Here is a 24,077-nt window from a genome sequence, read left to right as displayed (position 1 = left end):
TCAACACATCAGCCTTGCAATGTTTGCAAGCTTTACAAAACACAACCTTTTATTCTGTTTTATGTTGAGGTTTTGGGTATCATATGAAGTACAGGTTCTTGTGGAGCACTGGTTTCTGAGAGATGAGACTTTCTGGTTGAAGTCTCCAGGTCCTAGCAGAAACCACTGTAAAGCTGCAGAAGTTCTGAGTCCTGAAACCAATTACTCTATGAACTGGGACTCTTCAGCCTTCTTTTTTTCTCTTGACTCAATTTGCTGTTTACATTTGAAGGGTCTGTAGATTCAGAGGAGTATTTTCTAAAGGATCCAGAACCTCCTGTCTGCACTTCTTTCAGCCTGTCATCCCTCTCCGTTCCACAACATCACATCTTTGCTTTCTTTTAGTACACCACAAAGTTCACGTAACAGAACAATTCTTTGTCTGTTCTTTCTAGCCAAGTCCCCTTCAACTCATAAATCACAGCATTATGGTTTTGTGTGTTCTGCATCTGGAGAAATTCTGTTCTTTCAAATTTCCTTGTCCTCATTACCAAGAGAGTATGGGGAACTTCCACCTGTCTTACAGCTTCTTCTTTCATTTCACCATCAGGCCCACAACCATTTCAGAAACCACTGCTCTTTTTGCCACAAGAACACCTGAAGACACACAGTCCCCCCTTAAAGACACCAGCTGGTAAAAGGAGATGTGCAGCTTTCCGAAATCTTGATGCTACTGTCACTGCTATTGTTTCAAACAGACCAAAGGCAGTTCTGCTGAAATCCCTGGACACAGACACTCCCAGATAGATTTTGGCTCTTCCTAACAACAATTCACTACAAAAGCAGTATGCTCTCATGTGGATCACAGAACTATTGAGGCTGGAGAAACCCTCTGAGATGATCAAGCCCAGCCTATGACCTAACACCACCACATCAGCTAAACCGTGCCATCAAGTGCCACATCCAATCTTGTCTTAAAGACTTCCAGTGATGGTGACTCCACCACCTCCCCAGGCAGTCCATCCTAGTGCCCAATCAGCCTTTCTGTGAGGAAGTGCTTCCTATTATCCAACCTAAACCTCCCCTGCCACAGTTTCATACCATGCCCTCTTGTCCTGTCACAAGTCGCCTGGGAGAAGAACCAGACCCCCACCTGACTACAACTTCCTTTTAGATAGTTGTAGAGAGTGATAAAATCCCCTCTAAGTCTCCTGGACCCTCTTTCTCCTTGTCCTGACAAACTTAGTAAGATTCACCTAGCTTTTTCTCAAACTCCTATGCAGCTCTAAAATTCAGCCAGCTGAAGCTCCAGGAGACTCAGAGCATTTCATAACACCCTCTTTTTTTTTTGTTGGTTTTTTTTTTTTTGTCAAATCAAACTGGTAGTCGAAAACCCCTTTGGCTTTTATGAGAAGGCAAAATAACTGGGAGAAAGAGAATGAGTGTCAATGACTTGCCATCATCTGGTGGGGACCTGAATCTACTGATACAGATTTATTGCCAAATCTGAAAAAATCCCACCCAAACCCAGAGATAAATCTGTAGCATTTTGATAACTGTATCTGTAAGACAGGTGTGCTAAGCAGCTCACGCTTTTCCTTCAGGAAAGCTGAGTGTTGAATAATCCTTTGTGTATTGTTATCATCCATGCCAGGCAGAAGGAAGCATCTTAAACCCCCTGGCTTTTTAAGGCTGAAATAGGAGGAATTACAGCAATATAAAGCCAATGTGAATCTCTGGCACATACTGGAGTTGTTATACAGCATGTAAAATATGGATAAAACACTGATACCACCCTGCACTGGTTAGGCCACACCTTGAGTACTGTGTCCAGTTCTGGGCCCCTTAGTTTAGGAAGGACATTGAGACACTTGAACGTGTCCAGAGAAGGGCAACAAGGCTGGGGAGAGGCCTTGAGCACAGCCCTGTGAGGAGAGGCTGAGGGAGCTGGGGTTGCTTAGCCTGGAGGAGGCTCAGGGGAGACCTTATTGTTGTCTACAACTACCTGAAGGGTGGTTGTAGCCAGGAGGGAGTTGGTCTCTTCTCCCAGGCAGCCAGCACCAGAACAAGAGGACACAGTCTCAAGCTGTGCCAGGGGAAGTTTAGGCTGGAAGTGAGGAGAAAGTTCTTCACTGAGAGAGTCGTTCACCATTGGAATGTGCTGCCCAGGGAGGTGGTGGAGTCACCATCCCTGGAGGTGTTCAAGAGGGGACTGGACGTGGCACTGGCTCCAGCACCTCCACATCTCTCTTGTATTGAGGTGCTCAAAACTGGACACAATGCTAAAGGTGTGGCCTCATCAGAGCTGAGTACAAGAGGACAATCACTTCCCTACTCCTGCTGGACACTGCATTTCTAATACAGGCCAGGATGCCATTGGCTTTCTTGGCCACTTTGGCACACTGCTGGCTCATATTCAGTTGCTTGTTGCTTAGAACCCTTGGGCCCCTTTCTGCCAGATGGCTTTCCAGCCACACTTCCCCATGCCTGGAGTGTTGCTTGGGGTTGTTGTGACTCAAGCGCAGGACCTGGCATTTGGCCTTGTTGAAGCTCATCCCATTAACGCTGGCCCATTGACCATTCTGTGCTCCATGCTTGAAAACTACAAGCTGGAAGGCAGATTGGGTTAGAGTCCCAGTCCATTTGATAACTTCACTGACACTGTGTGTGACCTGAGAGTGAGCATAAATTGTACCTCTTGTCTTGAACAACAATTTTTATTAACAGCTCTTTCCTGCTAGGAAATGAGATGAAATCTTATCACATATTCCATTCACCCAAGGAGCAGGCAAAAATCTTTAAGCTCAAGTATGTGAATGTAGAAAATACAGAGCAGAAGAGGAAGGTACAGGGAGCTGTGAGGGAGTTTTGGTGTAAAGAGAAAGTAGCCCCTTGAGGACAGGCCTGCATGGATTGTTTCAGCCAGTCAGGAACTGACACTGGGAGAACATCAAGCAACTTTTGATCGGATGCCAATGTCAAGGTGCACCAAAATCTCAAAGCCCTAAGGCAATCTCAGCCTCTGGAATGGCTACTGCTGCTGCTTTGCTTTGCCTTCTTATGATGGAGCTGCTGCTTTGAACTGAATGCTACAGAGTCAAGAGCTCCAAGGCTGCTGTTCATGCGAGTGGCAGCAGGTTTTACCAGCTCCATGAGGACGCATGGCAGAGCTTTCTGCATACTTTGCTCATTCCAACATTTTATCAGAGTCCCCTGCTGTCAAACTGTGAACTACACACTTGCAAGCAAAGACAGAGGCCCCCTCTTCACCACCACAATCTCAGCCTCTGGAATGGCTACTGCTGCTGCTTTGCTTTGCTTTCCTTTCTTATGATGGAGGGAAGGAATCCAAGCATCATTTGTCAGTGAGATTCTTGGAGCAAGGCAGAAATGCAAACATCTGAAGGTATCTGTCTATAGGCAACATACAGAAACTCTGGGGCAAGTTATTTCTTCACTGTTTATGACTTGTGCACAGCCTCAGAGCTATCTAGAGTTCTGTAATGGAAGCAGAGAGAAAACCAACAAAACCACATAGAAATAGAACAGAAATGTGTAGGGCTATATGGTATCACATATTCAATATTCACATTCACAATTACATTCCCAAGCATGAACATTTATTTTCCCTTATTTCATTTACAGATCTTATAACTAAGGCCCCAAATCTACAACCAACAGAGCTTAGGCACAGAAATTTCCCCCTATCCTTCTGTTAGCAAGACTAGAAACACCTACGGCTTGATCCACAGTCCAGCAGCATCAGTGGGGAGTTTAAACAGGGCATCTGAGGTCAACGAGCTGCACTCCTTCCTCTGTCAGAAATTCCACTGCAGCAGGGCAGTATCAGTCTCCACATAATTACATACATCATCTGAAACTGAGGGCAGTCACATTAATCCTGCTTCAATCAGAAAATGAGTTTTGGAACCAAACAAGCTTTGTCAACCAGAAATCAAACCCATGCCATACATCAGCGATAGAAATGTTTTGCACTGCTCTAAAAGACACGCTGCTCAGTTGTTCAACTATATGTTACTAGAGCTGAGGTTGTTTATAAATGAGTGCAGAAATGCCTGCCAACATTCTTATGTTCCAGTCCACATCACAAGCAGCAAGAAACAATGAGCTCCTCAGGCTCAGCTGAGGCAATGCACTTGGGCACACACTTTGGAAGTCAAGATAGATTTGTATCTACAGCCAGTTAAGCGCTTTACCCAGCTTAAAGATATCAAAAATACTCATAAGTTACATCAACACAGGATGCCAAATTTAAAACAGACTGAACAGGGAACCATTCTGATCACAGCTGCAGTTATCCAGAACTTCAGCCCTGGGCTACTAGAAAATACAATGAAAGAAAAATCATAAATAAACCCAAAGTTTTCCAGAGCTTTTTTTTTCCCCTCTCCCATATCTGCAATCTGATAGCACCTGTAAGATAAATAAAGAACACCAACCACAAATACTTCTATCAAGCATCATTTCAGATCAGCCTTGAAGCAATGACACAATCCCACAAGATCAGAAGATATTTGCCAGTTTGCTGGGTGGAGATTTGCAGCCTCACAAACCGCACAGCAGCAGTGGTACCGAGGTCAGTCTCTGCTTTCCTCTGCAGTGCTCGGCTCCTCCTTCAGCAAAACACTCAACTGCTTCTGAGCACAGGAGAGGAAAAGTTCCAAGCTGTGCAAATTTCTCTGGCGGACAACTTGATCAAGCTGTTGAAATAATAGTAATAATAATAGTAATAATAATGAAAACAACAACTACTACAATTACAATAATAACAGACACAATAACACTAACAACAACAATAGTGACAGCAATAACCACAACAACAACAACAGTAATATGGAATTTATGGGAAGCAGTAAATACTGCTAATTCAACTCTGCCCATCGTGCCACAGACTCTTTCTGACCAGCATCCCATTGCCACTGGTGGCAGTGGATGTGGCCATGAGGATGATCAGAGGGCTGGAGCACCTCTCCTATGAGGACAGGCTGAAAGAGTTGGGGCTATTCAGTCTGCAGAAGAGAAGGCTCCCAGGTGACCTAATTGTGGCCTTCCAGGATCTGAAGGGGCCTACAAGAAGGCTGGGGAGGGACTTCTCAGGATCTCAGGTAGTGATAGGACTAGGGGGAATGGAGGTGGAAGGTTCAGGCTGGATGTGAGGAGGAAGTTCTTCCCCATGAGAGTGGCGAAGCCCTGGAATGGGTTGTCCAGGGAGGTGGTTGAGGCCCCGTCCCTGGGGGTGTTTAAGCCCAGGCTGGATGAGGCTCTGGCCAGCCTGATCTAGTGTGGGGTGTCCCTGCCCAGGACAGGGGGGTTGGAACTAGATGATCCTTGTGGTCCCTTCTAACCCTGACTGATACTATGATCAATTTTAAGAAAACCTGGAAATAAATGCCAAGGTTTCTCGGCAAACATTCCATGATATTCGAAGACACAAATTCCACAACATTCGAAGACACGAATTCCACAAGGAAATGCAACAGCAAGAAAAGAACCCAAGTAACCTCTACATGTGCAATTTACTAACAGCTCTTAATGAAGTATTTCAGTTTCTTGAAGATAAAATGTACATAAAGCTAAAAGGAACTTCCCCAAAGCTGTCTAGTTCTACACAAGAAAGCTGAAAAAGCCAACCAGGCTCTAACTGCCACACTGGGCGCTGCCTTACAGCATCCTTTCAAACTGGAGCTGCTGCTTTGAACTGAATGCTACAGAGTCAAGAGCTCCAAGCCTGCTGTTCATGTGAGTGGCAGCAGGTTTTACCAGCTCCATGAGGACACGTGGCAGAGCTTTCTGCATACTTTGCTCATTCCAACATTTTATCAGAGTCCCCTGCTGTCAAACTGTGAACTACACACTTGCAAGTAAAGACAGAGGCCCTCTCTTCACCACAACAGATAAGCACTCAGTAGTAACAGCAGTGTCATACAAATTGAGTTTGTGAAAAGATACTTGAGCTTGCTCAAGAGAACAACATTAAGAAATGAAATTTCTTTGAATTCCTTTGAATTTTCAGGCTCAAGTGTCAAATACTATCACAAGTGAAATGTGGCTTCAACCTGACACTGACATAGATGAGAACGGAAGGGCCAAGGCTCAGAGGCCAGGAGAGCTCTGCCACTCAAGAGAAAGGAAGCCAGGCCCCTTGGAAAAAGCCCAGCCCTGCACTTCTGTCATGCACAAACCCATGAGCCAAGCCTTGAACTCTGCAACACCAGCAAAATGCCAGTGTGAGGCCATGATGCCCTAGCAGAGCAGAACAGTTCAGCACACTGCTGGCTATCACCAGAACCTCTCACCCTAGGGCATCTCTCTGCACACAACATGCTCACCATCCAGCAGTGCAGGTGGTTGTTCTAACAGGCACCTGAACATTCTGTTCTGCAGCAGACCCCAAAACAACCCCATGCAGCACTACAGACTGGGGACAGAGCAGCTGGAGAGCAGCCAGGCAGAAAGGAACCTGTGGGTACTGGTTGACAGCAGCTGAACATGAGCCAACACTGTGCCCAGGAAGGCCAGTGGCATCCTGGCCTGCATCAGGAATAGTGTGGCCAGCAGGAGCAGGGAAGTCATTGTGCCCCTGTGCTCAGCACTGGTTAGGCCTCACCTTGAATCCTGTGTCCAGTTCTGTCCCCTCAATTCAAGAAAAATGTTCAGATGCTGGAATGTGTCCAGAGAACAAAGCTGGGGAGGGGTCTGGAGCACAGCCTTATGGGGAGAGGCTAAGGGAGCTAGGGGTGTTTAGCCTGAAGAAGAGGAAGCTCAGGGGAGGCCTTATTGGTATCTACAACTACCTGAAGGGAGACTGTAGCCAGATGGGGGTTGGTGTCTTCTCCCAGGCAACCACCAACATAACAAGAAGACAGTCTCAAGCTGTACCAGGGGAAGTTCAGGCTGGATGTTAGGAAGAAATTCTTCACAGAAAGAGAGATTGGCCATTGGAACGTGCTGCCCAGGGAGATGGTGAAGTCACCATGACTGGAGATGTTTAAGAAGAGACTGGATAAGGCAGGGATGAGGCTTCTACCACCTCCCCAGGCAACCTGTACCAATGTCTCACCACCCTTATGGGGAACAATTTCTTCCTAACATCCAATCTGAATCTACCCTTTTCTAGTTTTGCTCCATTCCCCCCAGTCCTATCACTCCCTGACACCTTCAAAAGTCCCTCCCCAGCTTTCTTGTAGCCCCCTTCAGATACTGGAAGGCCACAATAAGGTCTCCTTGGAAGCTTCTCTTCTCCAGACTGAATAGCCCAAACTCTCTCAGTCTGGGATCTTGCCCCTTCCTCTTCTCTGCCCCAGAATCTGGGGAAGCTAGGAGATGTTTTTGTGCTTGTAAGCCACATGTCTCTTGGGAATGGGCAGACATAGTGCAATTCATAGAATATCATCTGTTATTTCTTAAGAAAACATGGGAAACCTCATTCTCTAAACATATGATGTCACTGAATTCTGCTGCCTCTGGGTAGACGTATCAGCTGGAGAAGCTTAGCATGAAGCTGATTGCCAATGGTTTCCTTTGCTTGCACATTTTATCATCTGTACTACTGCATAGCTCTTCACTGAGCTTTGAGCAAGGACTTTGGCTAAACCCTCCCTTTCCTTCTCTTGCAGACTCTCCTAGCAGATTCTGAGGAGATCAAAGCAGCTCACCAGATGTGTGTTCTGGTATGCTGCTTTTAACTTCCTTTAACAGGCCAGCAATTTCAAACTGCACACGGTTGACTTTATTTCACCAAATACAAATGCAAATGTTTCATGTGTGCAGCCAGTGGCTGCAAACACCATTCTCCAGGCTTGAGAACAGTTTTAAAGGTCTCATATGAATCAAGTACACATTTGAGCAGTCTTTGTTGAACTCCAGTAGTTAGTTGGTAGTCTCCCTTTGTGAATAAGGAAAGTTTATTGCCTGTTAGCAGTTTATGTAACCTCAACAGCATGAATATGAAGAATGCTGATTTGCTCAGGTTCTGCACAAGCTTTGCCTTCAGCAGTGCGTTTTAAATCTCTCCCATACTAAAGAAGGCGACAAAACACTGTGAAAGGGCTTGGGATCTCCACATAGCATCAAATGAGAAGGAGTAAAATGATGCTACCTTTGAAAACAGTACATTTCCACCTATTAGGAAGGAGAACATTGCTGCATCAAGAGAAGTGTGGCCAGCAGGTCAGGGGAGGTGATTCTACCCCTCTACTCTGCTCTGCTGAGACCCCACCTGGAGTACTGCATCCACTTCTGGAGCCCCTATTACAAGAAGGATCAGGAGGTGCTGGAGCGTGTCCAGAGAAGGGCGTCACAAGAGGGTTGGAGCTCCTCACCTATGAAGGTAGATTGAGAGAGTTGGGGCTATTCAGTCTGGAGGAAAGAAGGCTCCAAGGAGACCTTATTGTGGCCTTCCAGTATCTGAAGGGGACTACAAGAAAGCTGGGGAGGGACTTTTTAGGGTGTCAGGTAATGACAAGACTAGGGGGAAGGGAGCAGAAGTAGAAATGGGTAGATTGAGATTGGATGTTAGGAAGAGCCTCTTCACCATGAGGGTGGTGAGACACTGGCACAGGTTGCCCAGGGAGGTGGTGGAAGCCTCATCCCTGGAGGTTTTGAAGGCCAGGCTGGATGTGGGTGGCTCTGAGCAACCTGATCTAGTGTGATGTTTCCCTGCCCATGAAAGGGGCTTGGAACTAGATGATCCTCGAGGTCCCTTCCAACCCTAACAATTCTGTGATTCTATGATTACTGGAGAAACTGGGCAATAGAAGCAAAGGCAGCGAAGCTTCGTTAGGCAACTGGCTAATGAAGCGCTGGCAAGTGGCAGTGCACGTCTGTGCTGCTGCCTGCAGAACAGACCACAAGATGGGAAAAGTTGGAAGGCATTTCCAATCTTATTTTTCTCCACAGTCTTCCCTCTGTATTTATAGGTCCTGTTCACTCCAGGGAATGATCTCATTATTTAAATAAACATCAATGAACATCTAGGAAGTGGAAAGCCAATGGGGCTGCTGTGCAAGTGCAGCCGGTGTGACTAACATGTGCGGGATGGGGCACGCACACAGCCCCAGCTGCTCCAGCTCCACAGACACTGGAACCCACATGGTGGGGGGCCAGCTCTGCCACCACAGGGTAGCTTCCTCAACTACCCCATCCCTGCTGCACTGCTGCCCATGGCACCTCTTCCACCACAGGACATCTCTGCAGCTCAAAGGCCTCCGTTCCTTACACTGCATCCTATTGGCACACAGCTTTCCTGAGCTGCACATTTTAAGTTCCTGAATTCATTAAAGTTACTCAATAGAATCTTTATCACCCTGTACAGAATTTATTTATGATTTCTTTACTAATAACCAGGCATTGACTCTCTATTTGTATGGAATTTAGTGAGCAGCTGGCTCTACAAGACTGGAAAAAGCAGTTCCTGAACACCACAGGGTCTGCACCCCTCCTGAAGTTCCCACAGTCACTGAAGGACATTTCTTTTCAAAAAAGGAGCTGATTCTTGCACGATATTTTAACACATTCACTGCTGGGTTTTCCCTTCTGCCTAAACCTTAAGTCCACTTCAGAGGTCTGAGTGTGATTCCAGCATCCTTGTGGCCAAAGATGATGGCATGAGACTCCCTGTGCACTCCAACTCAGTCACATCCCTAGCCCATGCCTTTGAATCACACAAGCCATGCCTGGAAGGGAGGTGCCAGCCTCAGCAGAACTCAGATGAGTTCCTATCCTATCCTATCCTAGTTACAAAAAGCAAACAGCACAGAAATCCTCCTTGGACAGGAGGATTCCGCCTCACCGCCCCCCAGCCTCTCCCTCCCTTTTCCCTCTACTTAATTAGAAGAAAAGAGAAGAAGATAAAATGTTAGAGGGATTTTTAGTTAGCTCAAAAGCATCATTAGTAAGTCAGTAATGCTTATCTCAAGGTCATTAGATAACTCCTTTGCAAAGCAGACATGCCAGCAGAAAGAGACGGAGTGAGAGAATAATGTAAGGTTGTAAAGCTACATCCCATTCATCTGACCAATGGAACTAATTTAGAATTATCTTTCTTGTTTTCCTTTTTGCACCCAGCTATTCAGCTAGAGAATTTGCAGCTATCTTTCTTAAAGGCACAGCCTGAAACTATCACACCATTTTACAGGAAGTTGGAGCTGTGTGGTAAAAGCTAAGAAAATGTAGAGCTAAAATGGTTCTGAACTTCGGTTTGAGCTATGGCTTTGTGAAGCAGCACAGGGGAAAGTGGAGTGACAAAATAGAATAGAATAGAATAGAATAGAATAGAATAGAATAGAATAGAATAGAATAGAATAGAATAGACCAGACCAGGTTGGAAGGGACCTTCAAGATCATCGTGTCCAACCCATTAACCAATCCAACCCACCTAAACAGCTAAACCATGGCACCAAGCACCCCATCAAGTCTCCTCCTAAACACCTCCAACGATGGTGACTCCACCATCTCCCCAGGCAGCCCATTGCAATGGGGAATCACTCTCTCTGTGTAGAACTTCTTCCAAACCTCCAGCCTAAACCTACCCTGGCACAGCCTGAGACTGTGTCCTCTTGTTCTGGTGCTGGTTGCCTGGGAGAAGAGACTGTCTACAACCTCCCTTCAGGGAGTTGTAGAGAGCAATAAGGTCACCCCTGAGTCTCCTCCAGGCTAAGCAACCCCAGCTCCCTCAGCCTCTTCTCATAGGGCTTGTGTTCCAAACCCCTCACCAACTTTGTTGCCCTACTCTGGACACGTTCCAGCAAGTCAACATCCTTCCTAAACTGAGGAGCCCAGAACTGGGCACAGCACTCAATGCTTGTATAATATTGTAAATATTGTGTATTTTAGTAGATATTCATTGCATTGCATTATTGCTTGTAAAATACAGCTTCATTTGCTTCTCTGACTTCAGCTGAGCTTTTGTTTGATGTGGGTGCGTTAAACCATCACAAGTGGAATGGAAGTCTGCAGGGCTGATTCCTAAACCAGAAAATCTTTTCTTACACACTCAAATGAGCATGTACACCCTCCACATTTTCCTCTTGGAACATCTACCTGCAAACAGGTATTTTCATGGAATATGTGCTTAGGTTCCTCTGTTGAGTGTTCTCCAACCGTTAAACGTTTAGATTGCTAGAAGAGAAATCCAGTCAGAACTCTGTAACTCATCACTACATGTCAGAATTATGCTTCCCATTACTAGCAATTAGTAAAATATCTCATGGAAAGTAGAATTTTAGGTTTAGCACTGAAGATGTAAGGGTGAAATTCTGATCTCACCACATCAAAGATTTGTTTTGTTATTAATTCTACTGTGGCCTGAAGCTCACCCAGAAAAGGGAAGGAAAATTCATGTTACTTGTGGTCTTGTATTGTCCCTTTTGTATAAGCACTAAGATGTTTAAAACTGTATTTCCCAGAACTATTTCTCAGTTGATCAAGAGGGGCTGGGATCTACTTGAGGGAGTCTGATGGAGGGCTACCGGGATGAAGAAGAGACTGGAGCACTGCTCTGTGAGCAGAAGCTGAGAGACCCAGCTGGGGCTGATTAGTCTGGAGAAGACTGAGAAGAGATTTAATCAATGTTTCTAAATATCTGAGGGCTGCGGGTCAAGAAGGAAGGGACAGGCTCTGCTCACTTGCACCCTCTGACAGGACAAAGGGTAATGGATAGAAACTACAGCATAGAAGGTTCCACCTCAACATGAGGAAGAACTTCACTGTGAGGGTCACAGAGCACCGGAATAGGCTGCCCAGAGAGATTGTGGAGTCTCCTTCTGTAGAGACTTTCAAGACCCATCTGGATGCATTCCTGTGCAACCTGCACCAGATTCTGTGATCTTGCTCTGGCAGGGGAATTGGACTCAATCTCTGGATGTCCCTTCTACCCCCTAACATCCTGGAATCCAGTGTTCCCATTCTAAATATATTTGTGCCTCTAGAAAATGGCAGCTACACTGCCACAACTACCTATTTAACAATTTACTTGCACTTCAAATGATAACCTGAATAATGAAGGCATTCGAAATGCAGTTCAGCTCAGTAGCCTGGCTCTGTAACAGTAACACAAATAAAAATTGCAGTCCTCTTTTCATCATGAGATTCAACAAATGCAATGACCAGAGATGAAATGAAAGATGTTGAGTACAAAGGTTTTGAATTTGCTTCTCTTACTGGTGTTTTTCATAGCTGATCACACACAGGTACACTGTCAAATAAAGAAAAATGGATCATGTCAGCTAAGCTCAGAAGTTCAGCTATATGATTGCATTTTCAAGTAAAGATATTTGCTCAGAACTGTCTCAGTGAAGGAACCTGAACTTCTCACCACTGACTCAACAGAAGGCTTACAAAAATGCCTGGCATACTGAATAGACCACACTAAAAAATATTACCTTGAGGAACCTGCAAATCTGAGAGCTGGAAGAGGAAACAATGAACTGTTTCCTCTTATTTTGGTAATGGATGAGAGGGAGAAGAGATCCATATGGTACATGTGTGTAGCAGAGTTTATTTCAGAGTTAATCCCAGGACAGGACATTCTTGTCTCTCCACCTGTGAGTCTCTTCCATTGCTAACACTGAGTCCATAAACCCACAGCTCTGCCTGACTGTAAGTCAGACAGTATCTGCTATGCCTTAGAAAGTCATCAGAGCTCAAGACTGACCCTCTAGGAAGAGTGATGCTTAATAAATTTTGTTGTCATGTGAAAATGTTTCCTTCTCCTTAAATAAATAATGCTGTAAAGCCAAAACCTTAAGGATTTTATGCTCTGAACTTGATCAGTGAAGCCATTAAAATGATACCAGATGTTGGACACATCTTTAAACCAGGTTTGCCTGGTTTGATAAAGGTGGTGGGAAAACAGCCTGTCAGCTCTCTCAGAATCTCCACTGTCTCCCAGCTGGACACAGGCATGTAAGAAAATACCATCTTTCCTTCATACAAATATGAGAAGGAGATTTGCTTTCAGTCAAGGAAACTGGACTGAAAACAAAAATGGTTGCAGCACCTGCTGGGACTTCTGTAGAAAGTGAGAAATGGGCATCATCTAACCACCCCCAACAATAATGAAAATATCTATGTGCAGGAGCACACCAGCAAGCTGTGGGGTGACCTACCTGCTTCACAGAGCAGCAACACAGGATTCCTCAACCACTTTTTTTGTAGACTACAGCCACACACAAACCCCGGAGTTCCCATAACTGCTTGAGTGCTGCAGCAAGCAGATTCAAAACAGAGCTGCTGGAGTGAGCCCACAGGAGGGCTGCAAAGATGATCTGGAGTCTTGACAGAGGACAGAAACCTTTCCTTTTTTAGATCTTGAACTACCTAAGTCAGTCGTAGGCAGCATCTTACTTATAAGTAACTTGGCAAAGATGACTCAGGGCTTCTGGGGAGCTTCATCACTGCACATTGCCATTCCTCCATGAAAAGTGCCTGAAGACATCAGACCATGCTTCTTGAAAAGCCTGTGTGCTGGGCTCTAGACTGGTCTCAAGGATCTGCTTCGTTTGTCAGCATGCAGACATGTTCCAAATGATAAAACCTGATCTTGTTCTGAAAGCAAATCACAAATGGGGTCTGAAGGGCCAGTGGTGAGCCATGCTCACAGAGTCACCTTGCTACACATTGATAGCTACCCCCCTGCATCAATTAAGCCTAACCAAAAGGAAAACAAGTAGCATTAACAAGAACAGTATTTTCTATGGCTGGGAGAAAGTCTTCTACACTATCAGGGTGTCAGTGTGTGAGATAGAAATAATGACTGCATCCCAAGTATTTGCAGTGGGTAGAAACCACCCTTAAAGCTGCCTGGCTGGGCAACCACAAGCTATATCTTCCTGCAGTTGTTTAAGTGCTATTCCATTGCCATGGTTAATCATCTGCTGGTGTGGAAAACCCACACCACTATCCACTGCTGGGTACATCAGCACAGTGTGCACTGCAAACCTTCATGAATGTGAGCAGTCTGTATCCAGCGAGCAGGCTGAGAAGTGATGTGACTGCAGACCAAAGCCAAAGCTGGTCCACCCCTGATGGGGATCACACTGATGCACACAGGATCAGAACCACCGCAGATCTAAAGGACAAGACTAGTTTAGAAGTGGTGTGGTAACCACTTAGCTGGCTGCTGCACAGTCTCATTTATTGTCATTTTGTCCCCTTTTGGCTTTGGCAGTACAACATTTTCTCAGCAAAACCACCACTTCTGTTTCAATGTGACCCTAGCCTGACTAAATTAGAGTACAGGCACAATCTCAGCATGTAGATGTGTGCAGGAATGTACAAAGGAATACAGGAAACAGTTTCAGCTTCAGCAAAGAACAGTCTCTGGCAGTTTTAGTCTAAAGTAACTGCAAAAAATCAACAGCAGGTTACCTATGCAGTTGCAACTAGATTGCTCTCATCAGCATAAATGATTACTCAAGGTGTTTGAAAATTCAAATGTCAGTTATTTAACCTTGTTCGTTGGGTTTAAATGAACCTAAGTAGGTGGCAGAGAATTGTGTGGGGTTTTCTACCCTTCCCATTTTTAAAGACAGAGTGCCAGCACTTCCAGGCAACTGAAAATTCTCTTAAATGCATGGTTTCAGCATTGGAAAGTGTCAGAAAAATGCCATAAAAATCCTCTCAAGAAAAATGTATCTCTAGACTGCAATCCCATTTGCCTCCACAAGCAGCCCCCCATTCCACTTGACTATTTAGAAGCAGTGCCATATCTTACAAAGACTGCAAAGCTCAGGAGAAATACCAATGTCCCTTCTCAAACGTGTCCAGAGAAGGCCAACAAAGCTGGGGAGGAGTCTGGAGCACAGTCCTATGAGGAGAGGCTGAGGTAGCTGGGGTTGTTTAGCCTGGAGAAGAGAAGGCTCGGGGGAGACCTTATAGCTGTCTACAACTACCTGAAAGGAGGTTGTAGACAGGTGGGGGTTGGTCTCTTCTCTCAGGCAACCAGCAACAGAGCAAGAGGACACAGTCTCAAGCTGTGCAGGGGGAAGTTAAGGCTTGGTCTTAGAAAGAAGTTCTTCACAGAAAGAGAGATTGGCCATTGGAATGTGCTGCCCAGGGAAGTGGTGGGGTCAGAGTCCCTGGAGATGTTTAAGAAGAGACTGGATGAGGCACTTAGTGCCATGGTCCAGTTGAGTAGTTAGGGTTGGGTGATCAGTTGGACTTGATGATCTTGGAGGTCTCTTCCAACCTGGATGATTCTGGGATTCTGCATCACACAGGGTGCACTGCTGCAATGCCATATTCAGAGAGGAGACAAAGCACAGCCAGGTGCATCAATTCACATCACACTACAACATTACACAAATCCTTACTTAATCCTTTGGACTTCTTTGAGTTGGGTAAAATAGCAACATGAAACTGCTCCTAAAAAGCCTCAATGTAAATGTTTCTTTAACCCTATTAAAGCAACAAAACAGAGCCAGACGAAGGAGCAGGAAACTGAGCTAAGGAACTCTCCATGACCCTATCACTGCTGCCTCTCTTGGCACTGACCTGCTGGCCACGTGTTCATTCTAGGCATGGCAGGGATATTCTGACATCAGGCTGGCTTAGGGCATCAATACATAGACTGCTTTATCACAGAATCTTAGGGGCTGTAAGGGACTTCCAGAGATCATCCAGTCCAACCCCCGCTGCCAGAACAGGAGCACCTATACCAGCTCCCACAGGAACTCATCCAGGAAGGTGCTGAATATCTCCAGAGAGGTATTATAAACAAACAGCTCAGGAGGCGTGCTCTGTAGTGACATCAAGTTATATATCAGACACTGCAAGCTGAATTACTCAGAGTTGGTGCAGAAACAGGAGATAGGATTAAACATTAAGTGTGACTCTGTGGCATTACATCAAACTTTCTGTTCCCCGAAGGTGACACTGAATTCACCCCAAAATGGGAGGGGCTATGGCTTTGCACTCAAAGTTAGGAGAATGGTGGGGGGGGAGTTAAAAAACCCAACAAAACAGTCAAGGTGATCCCACACTTTAAAAACTGGGAAGCTTGTCTGTTAAAATGTGTTGGTGGTAACATTTAGGGTTTGGACTCTCATTAATGTGGCTCCAGGGAAAATATAAACACTCTTTCTGAAATTAAATCTGGAGTTTGCCCACCGCAGTCTTGTTTTCAGCTTCAGCTGCTGGCACTTCAGCCTGCAATTGAGGCCTTGCATCAAATGCCAAGGCAAATACTCAGGAACAAGAATGGTAATGACACCCTATTTTGTTCTAAGTCATATTAAAATATAACAAGTATTAAAACAAACAAACAAACAAAACAGAGTCAAATCAGTTATCTGAGATTAATAACCCAAAAGAAACTGATTTTCCTACCTGCTCCCACTTACACTTGTCTTCAAATAACAAACCTTCAGAGGAAGGCTGTGCCTGATGCTCAGGATCAGGCATCCTTGCAACACAACCAAAACCAAAACTCAAACTCATTTTCTAGGCTCTTCCTTACCTTAGCTGCTCCTCTTTGCACCTGCTCCAGCCCCTCGATGTCATTCTTGTATGGAGGTGCCCAAAACCCAACCCAGCAGTCAGGGGTGGCCTCAGAAGTGCTGAGTATAGGGGGACAATCCCTGCCCTGCTCCTGCTGGTCACCCTATTGCTGATCCAAGCCAGGATGCCATTGGCTTCCTGTGCCACCTAGGCACACTGATGGCTCACATTCAGCCTCTTGTTGATCAGCACCCCCAGGTCCCTTTCTGCTGGACAGCTCTCCATGAACCACATCAGAACCTCTCTGAATGATGAAGTCAATGCAAAGCATACAGATGATACGTGCACAGCCCAGCTGGTGAAGTCAGCACCTTCACCAGGGCAGCAGTTTTGGTAACAGCTGTTTGCAGTTCAATCCATCAGGCAGTATCTAGAAGCCTTTCCAAGCAGGCAATCTCAGGTTCACATGCAGCACACCACTGAAAGGTAAAGGGCTCTCTTTCTTTACTTCCCCTCAGCACCATGCCAGGCAGTGCACAAACACAGACTTTCTGAGAAACTGTGAAAGTTTAGGTAAGAGTGAAAAAGAAGGCAAGACTGCATGGGCACAGTGGAGATTTTCTAATTTCTAATCCAATTGTAATTGTCAGCCTGAGAAGCTGAGCTCTCACAGTGCAATTATCACAGATTAAAAGCCATGCTAGGATTCAAGTTTCAGGAGGTTTGACTTGAGATTTACTCACGTTGCAGCACGAGTGGCAAATAGCTCCTGTCAACGGCTGCACAGAAGCAAGGGTGCAGTTAATGAGAGGTGAAGGAATTCTCAGCCAAACAAAGCTGAAAGATGTTACCTACACACCAAAGGGCTGGAAGGCCACCAAAGGATTGACTTCAGGAAAGACAAAACACAGAAAAGGAGTAGCTGGACTCTGCAACTCTGCTGGACAGAAAGCCGAAGTGCGATAAAGATTGTTTCAACTGCAATGTGCCACAAGCATGATAATGAGCCTGAAGACTGAGGTACAGCTAAGATGAGCATGGCTGCAGCCTTGTGACATTTTCTCAGTGGCACAAACACCACCTACATGCACACATTTTTCTGAAGAGGTAATGCCACCTTTGAAAGAAGGAAATTAATAATCATTACCAGAAATATCAAGGGAAACCATATATGTGTACCTGTCTGAGAGCAGGGGCTAAAAAGTCCTTGCTATTTTCTACTAAAGGGATGTTTGGAGGTGTTTGCTGCTAAGAGTTTGGGGTTTAAAGGACTTCTTAAAACACAGCCAGTGTCAGGTACCAGACAGGTTTCTTACCTCTCTTTTGCTGTGCTGACCTTCCCCGTTAGTCTCATCTAGTTCATACTACAAAAGGGTCCTTCTGAAGACTGTAGTAACCACGTGCTCACTAAGGCAAAGAGCTCAACTATGACTTCAACTGCAGCACTAAGACATGTTTAAGAAAAACTTCACTGAGCATTTTCTGTGATGTTTTTGATGGATGAGCAACAGAGCAAGCCCGCAGAGGTACACCTACCCGTGGTAGGTTGAAGTTATTTAGACCTTATCATTGTTTTCCTTTTTACATCCAGTGGTAATTTATTTACATTCCACCACTTCTCTACTCAATCTGTGGAAAATTTTCTTAGGCACAGCCTACAACTGCAACTGAGGACAGTTCCTCAGACAGTTTGAACAACCTAAACAGATTTGCTGCCTCTCCTTAACAGGGTGGATACATCTAAGAGTGAACATTTATCCTGAACTTCAAGCATCCTTTCACAGTCTTCACCTTGAATAACTGAGCACAAGATACTCTATATTGGTACAGAAGCTTTCAAGATAAGACTGTACAGGCTTTGCAGCTGACCCATAAAATCAAAGGTTAAAAAACCCCAATGTTCTAGAAATGCCTTCATGCCAAATCACGTCTGTCTGACTATGTGCAATTACGAAACATAACACATGGGACTTCAACAAACTGACGTCGTATCATAACCCACCTCAAGAAGACGACTGCTCAAAAGGCCAGAAGAAAAGTCTAGTTGTTTCTTCAGACAGCATAAACACAGAAAACACACCCCACAGATCTAGTACACTAATGAAAATAACCCTGCTACACAGGACTGGGCAGGGAGGAAATCAGCAGTGTTAATCTCATTTATGAATAGGCAACTCCTGCTGCTTTAAGTGTAAGTTGATCGCTGCTTTTCCTGCCCTAAAAAGCATTGTGGCTACAATTGGTCTGTGCACAGAATGGAATGCACAATTCTATCTCCAAATATTAAACACCTGTTTCTAGAAGAACCCCACTGAAACTGGGAAAATGCAGGGCTTGGCACTTCTATGGACAGCCACTCTAGAAACGGGTGTTACTAGGGCAAACTCCAGAGTTCTCCAAATATTCCAAGCATATTTTTTCAATGAAGGGCACAAATATTTCCACTTCATGTAAATAGCTCAGCAGACTGTCTTAGGCCGTACCACAACTCCATAGAGGTAACTTCCCAGGCATCTTGCTGGTTAGACAGAACTGCACAGCAAACACCTGCTCAGGGAGGCAGGACAAGAGCCTGAAAATCATGTTTCCAAAAGCAATGGTGTTATTAGCAAACCAAAGGAGTCATTCACCTGTGAAATGTGCCAGCTTTTTCTTTGTTTTATGGTAAGACAGATATGGCTTACGCCAGCTTGCCAGGGATTCTTAAATATAAAGGAAATACTGTGACTGAAACAGGTCCTTAGGAAAAAAAGATACATATATTGACTGTCATGGCTCGAGCTGGATCTGCTGCTGATATTCAACAGCAGGCTGCTGTCATGCCAGTTTGACCATGGAAGTGCAGGCTGGAGCAAAGCATCACAGGGCTTGAAGTTCAGATCGGAACATGAGAGGCTTCCTATTCTGTTTGCTGTTTCTGGTTTTGGGGTGTTGGGCTTTACAGCTGGGCTGGCTGTGGGCTTGTGGCTCAGTTTATGGCTGGCTTCTGCTGCTGCCGCTTTTGCTGTGCTAAGGTACTGCAACACTGCATCATCTCATCCAAATCCTTATCTCAGCCCAGGAGGGTTTTGTGTGTTACTTTCCCTCCTGATCTATGTGTGGGAGGCTGGCTTGTAAGAGCCGTCTGAAACCAGGCCAGTACTAAACTCCAAGGATATCTCCTTTGGATGCTTCCAATCCTGTAGTGTTTGCTTCCATGTTGGTAAATGTTAGTCAGAGAAAGGCAGCACTGAGTTGTGCTCTCCTCTAAAGGTTAGGAGGCACAGCTGCACAAACCATATGGGACCACAGAGCAGTGCAGTGCATTCCATCACAATGGCTGCATCTCTGCCCCTGGAGTGGGGATCGGAATACAGTTGTGACAAGTGACTTGTCTTTCAGGGAAACATGAGCTGCATGAAAATAAGCCTGACATTTAAGTGATTACTCAAGACCTAACACGTAAGCTTTCCCCTGTAGGCCCAAATATGCCCTTTAGAATCCATGAGAGCTGCACAATGCAGCAGAGAGAATGTAGCTGCTTCATTAGCATTGTTGTCACAAAACAAGCAGGACACTGTCCTGAGGAAGATGACTGTCAGTGCAAACAGGAAAAAACCCAGGCTGCTTGCTGGCTGGCTCTGTGAGTAGGAGCTCAGCAGGACAAATGTAAGAAATGCTCACTTTAAGCACTTATCTCTTGAAGTAAATCCTTGTCATTTAGAAAGGTTTTTCAAATAACTCATTCAGCAAAAGACCTGGGTTTCTCTTGTGCATGCCAACTACAGGAATTCACTTCTCTTTAGTGGTGACAAGAACAGAACAAATACGTAACATTAGGCATGATATTAGAGTTCTGGCTTTGTCTGCCACAGACTGCACACTGCAGCATGAAGAATGAAGGTGTTCTGAAGCACTCAGTTAAATTACTGACCTGTGACCTATAAACAACTTGCAGCCTGCACACCAACAGCAAGAGTGCTGCATCTGGACAACAGAGCACTTTTGTAGAGCCCACTGCACACCAAACCTGCCAGCAGTGGCGTGATTTACAGAGTTAACGATGCCTGGGGTTCAACTAAAGGCATTTGCAGATCATGTAGAAGCTGCCTGAACACCATTTAAGTTTGAAAAAAGCAGGAAGCAGACTAAAGAATTTCCTGACCTTTCTTTCTAAAAATGAGTAACTGGCAACACCTCACTTGAAGTATAGCAGTGACCAATTAACTGATTTAATTATTAGAACTTTGATAAGACACCTGGAAAGATGTTGGGTTTCACCTTTTTCACTTCTTTTTTCACTCCAGCCTTATTCAGTTTCTGGACAGTATCACAGTATCACCAAGGTTGGAAGAGACCTCAAAGATCATCAAGTCCAACCTGTCCCCACAGACCTCATGACAAAACCACGGCACCAAGTGCCACGTCCAATCCCCTCTTGAACACCTCCAGGGATGGTGACTCCACCACCTCCCTGGGCAGCACACTCCAATGGCGAACAACTCTCTCAGTGAAGAACTTTCTCCTCACCTCCAGCCTAAACTTCCCCTGGCACTGCTATCCATACTCTCTGGAATATACATACCTAAAAAATTGTATAAAAGATCTGAGCAACTACTGGCTGGAGAAGAAGGAAAAGCCCAGGGCAATGCTGTTCTGAAGAAAAACAGAGAGAATACCAGGAGAGATAAATGACAGACATCACCATGTAGCCTGGAAGAAGCAGACCAAGAGGAATCCTCTCTCTGAGTCCTCAGTTCTGCCTGCTACAACTCATGGAGCCGAAGAGGTTGCTCAGAGGACAGCACAGCCAACAAGGATGACCTCTTCTCCACGCCAAAGCTGCAGCAGCCTTCCTCCACAGACCCAAACTGCCTTGGACAGTGAGGGGTGTGGTAATATAATTCCTTTCCTCTTCTCTCTCCCTCTTTTCTCTCTCACTCTCTCTTTTCTCTCTCCTCCTGATCCATCCACTTTATTCTGTTAAAAAATAGCCTCACTGTTGATATTTTGGCCTCATTTGTGCCTCTAGTTTCATAACACAGGAATATTCAAAGGAACTGAGGCGCTTTCCCTCCCTGGACCGAGACAGTCTCACCTTGAATATCTCCAGGGATGGGGCCTCAACCACCTCCCTGGGCAACCTGTTCCAGTGTTCCACCACCAATCTCTCTTTCTGTGAAGAATGTCTTCCTAACATCCAGCCTAAACCTCCCCTGGCGCAGCTTGAGACTGTCCTCTTGTTCTGAAACCTAATTATTTATGTCATACTTTAAGCATTGTTAATTGCAGGACTTCATTAATTAATTGTGTGAAGCAACAAGTCGGCACCCAAACAGAATGAACCAAGTACTGAGAACATTCTTTGGGATTGACCATCTTAGCAGACAGCAGCTTTGAGGCTTCCAGTAAAAAAAGGTCAAAGGAATTCCTTGGAGCAGACCTGAGAGCACCTAGTGTAAGACACTACTGCTTCTGAGTCTTTGTACCTTTCCTTGGGTTTTGGTCTCTTCTTCCAGGCACCCAGCACCAGAACAAGAGGACACAGTCTCAAGCTGCGCCAGGGGAGGTTTAGGCTGAAGGTTAGGAAGAAATTCTACACAGAGAGAGTGATTGCCCATTGGAATGGGCTCCCCAGGGAGGTGGTGGAGTCACCATCATTGGAGGTGTTTAGGAGGAGACTTGATAGGGTGCTTGGTTGCATGGTTTAGTTGATTAGGTGGTGTTGGATGATGGGTTGGATGTGATGATCTTGAAGGTTTATTCTACTCCTATTCTATTCCATTCCATTCCATTCCACTCCATTCCACTTTTAAAGTGTGGTATCTGGGCTAAGAACATGAAAATGGTGAAGGAAAATTCGACCACGTACACAAAGCAGGTATCAGAATGCACAACTTGGTTGGATCTTCTGCGCAGTGGAAGCACCGAAGCACAAAGCAGGGGGTGAGCCCAAGGCACGCTCTCATGTGCTGCTGCTGCATGAAACATGCAGGAAAAAAACCATACAACGATACTTCTTTTTTAAACCAAGAAATGTCAATAAAATTGAAATGAATGGAAAATATAACCTTGCATCTTGGCCAGTGCCAAGCATCTGTTTCAGAGAAATCTCCTCTGAAGTACGTCATTCAAGTAGGATGAGAACGACCTGTGAAAGTGCTGAGAGTACCACCACTGCCGAGCGCTCAACGCCAGGGGAGCTTTGATAGTGTATTTCAACGTAAAATAATTGCTTTATTAACACTTTGTAAAGAAACTGAGGCATACAGATTATTGCCACACTGTAACAGAGATGGCAGCGATTTTCAGCTCATCTTAGGAAAAAAATAACAATAAACAAAGAAATCATACTCTAGCTTGAGTGATTTATTAATGAATGCTCACACTTGTGACTGTTCTCTGCAGCAGCCACGTTGAATGAAACGATCTAAGAGGTACTAAAACAAGAAGTGAATGAGAATTTGAGCATACTGAGTATTAAATAAAACTAAATCAAATTCCTCCTCTGAACTACATGAAGAGGAATAAAATATCATAGAATCATCAAAGAATCCCAGAATGGCTCAGGTAGGAAGGGACCTCAGGGCTCACCTTCTCCAACCTCCCCACCATGGGCAGGGACACTTCTCAGCTAGACTCAGCTGATCAAGGCCTCATCCGGCCTGGCCTTCAGCACTCCCAGGCAGGAGGCAGCCACAGCTCCCCTGGGCAGCCTACTCCAGCATCTCACCACCCTCACACTGAAGAACTTCTTCCTCAGATGCAGTCCAACCCTGCTCTCCCTCAGCTTCAAAGCATTTCCCCTTGTCCTATTGCTGGACACCCTGATGAAAAGTCCCTCTGCAGCCTTTTAAATCTTTACTAAAAACAACTATTCATCAAACATAAAAACTATGGCTGTAAAAAGAAAGAAAGTGCAATGAAAGGGATCTGCAGAGATGAATTCCTGGCTCCCCATGAAAGCTCCTTTGAAAACATGAAATAATCAAAGGAGAATAAAGATGTCTAGATAGAAACACAAAAACAAATGAGCATTTCAGATGGCATGTGGGCATCAAAGTTTAGCTATCTGAACAGGAAAATCCTAGGCTGTTTTTCCAACAGTTTTCCAGTGTTTTGGAAGTGGGAAGAATATCTCAGAATCTCTTCCTCCTCTTGGCTTAATTAAAAAAAGAAAAAAAAGGTGGTTTTTGTACATGAAAAGTTGGTAGAAAACTGAAAAACTCCAGGAGACACAAATATCTTCACCAGGTTGCAATAGTTTAGTTCCAGTGTAACCTCCCATTTTAAGTTCCTGCAAAGGCACCCTTGCAGAACCCAGGTCAAGCATTAATTTGACCCTGCCAGACATCCTTCTTCTAAAACACAAACTGCACACTCCTGCAGACAGCAAGAAGTCAACCATGGGAATGGAAAGCAAATGAAACCCCATGAGGAAATGTTGCACAAAGGCCTGGCACAAAATCCAGTACACAGAAGTAATCAAAAAGAGAAAAGAATTCAAGTCATTAATTTCAAATATCAAAGGATCCCACAATAAAAACCTCAGCACAGGTAACTTTTTTTTCCCCTCCTACTGATAGCAAATCAAAGTGTGCTCTAAGTGCCATTTATTGTTAACCCACAAGCATTAAGCAGCACTAAGGAAATATCTGAGG

General features: G+C 45.0%; 1 protein-coding gene across 9 annotated transcripts in view; it reads right to left on the bottom strand.

Moving 5' to 3' along the window:
* Window positions 1–2,640: 2,640 nt before the first annotated feature.
* The window catches only part of CCDC91 (coiled-coil domain containing 91), a 107,151-nt gene continuing 85,714 nt past the window's right edge, over window positions 2,641–24,077 (bottom strand). For 7 of the 9 annotated variants that reach the window (XM_068162406.1, XM_068162404.1, XM_068162401.1 and 4 more), the window contains one exon: window positions 2,641–4,700. In XM_068162406.1, coding sequence (XP_068018507.1) covers window positions 4,578–4,700 — 123 coding nt within the window. In that variant the 3' untranslated portion in view covers window positions 2,641–4,577. The remainder of the gene's footprint in view (window positions 4,701–24,077) is intronic. The other 2 variants (XM_068162407.1, XM_068162410.1) reach the window with 1 other exon arrangement.

This window comes from Melanerpes formicivorus, unplaced genomic scaffold, assembly GCF_026170545.1.
Source record: "Melanerpes formicivorus ecotype bairdi unplaced genomic scaffold, bMelFor1.0.p_v2 SCAF_64, whole genome shotgun sequence".
Lineage (NCBI taxonomy): Eukaryota > Metazoa > Chordata > Aves > Piciformes > Picidae > Melanerpes > Melanerpes formicivorus.
The sequence above is the reverse complement of the archived record's forward strand: the minus strand, read 5'-3'. Positions and strand labels throughout refer to the sequence as shown.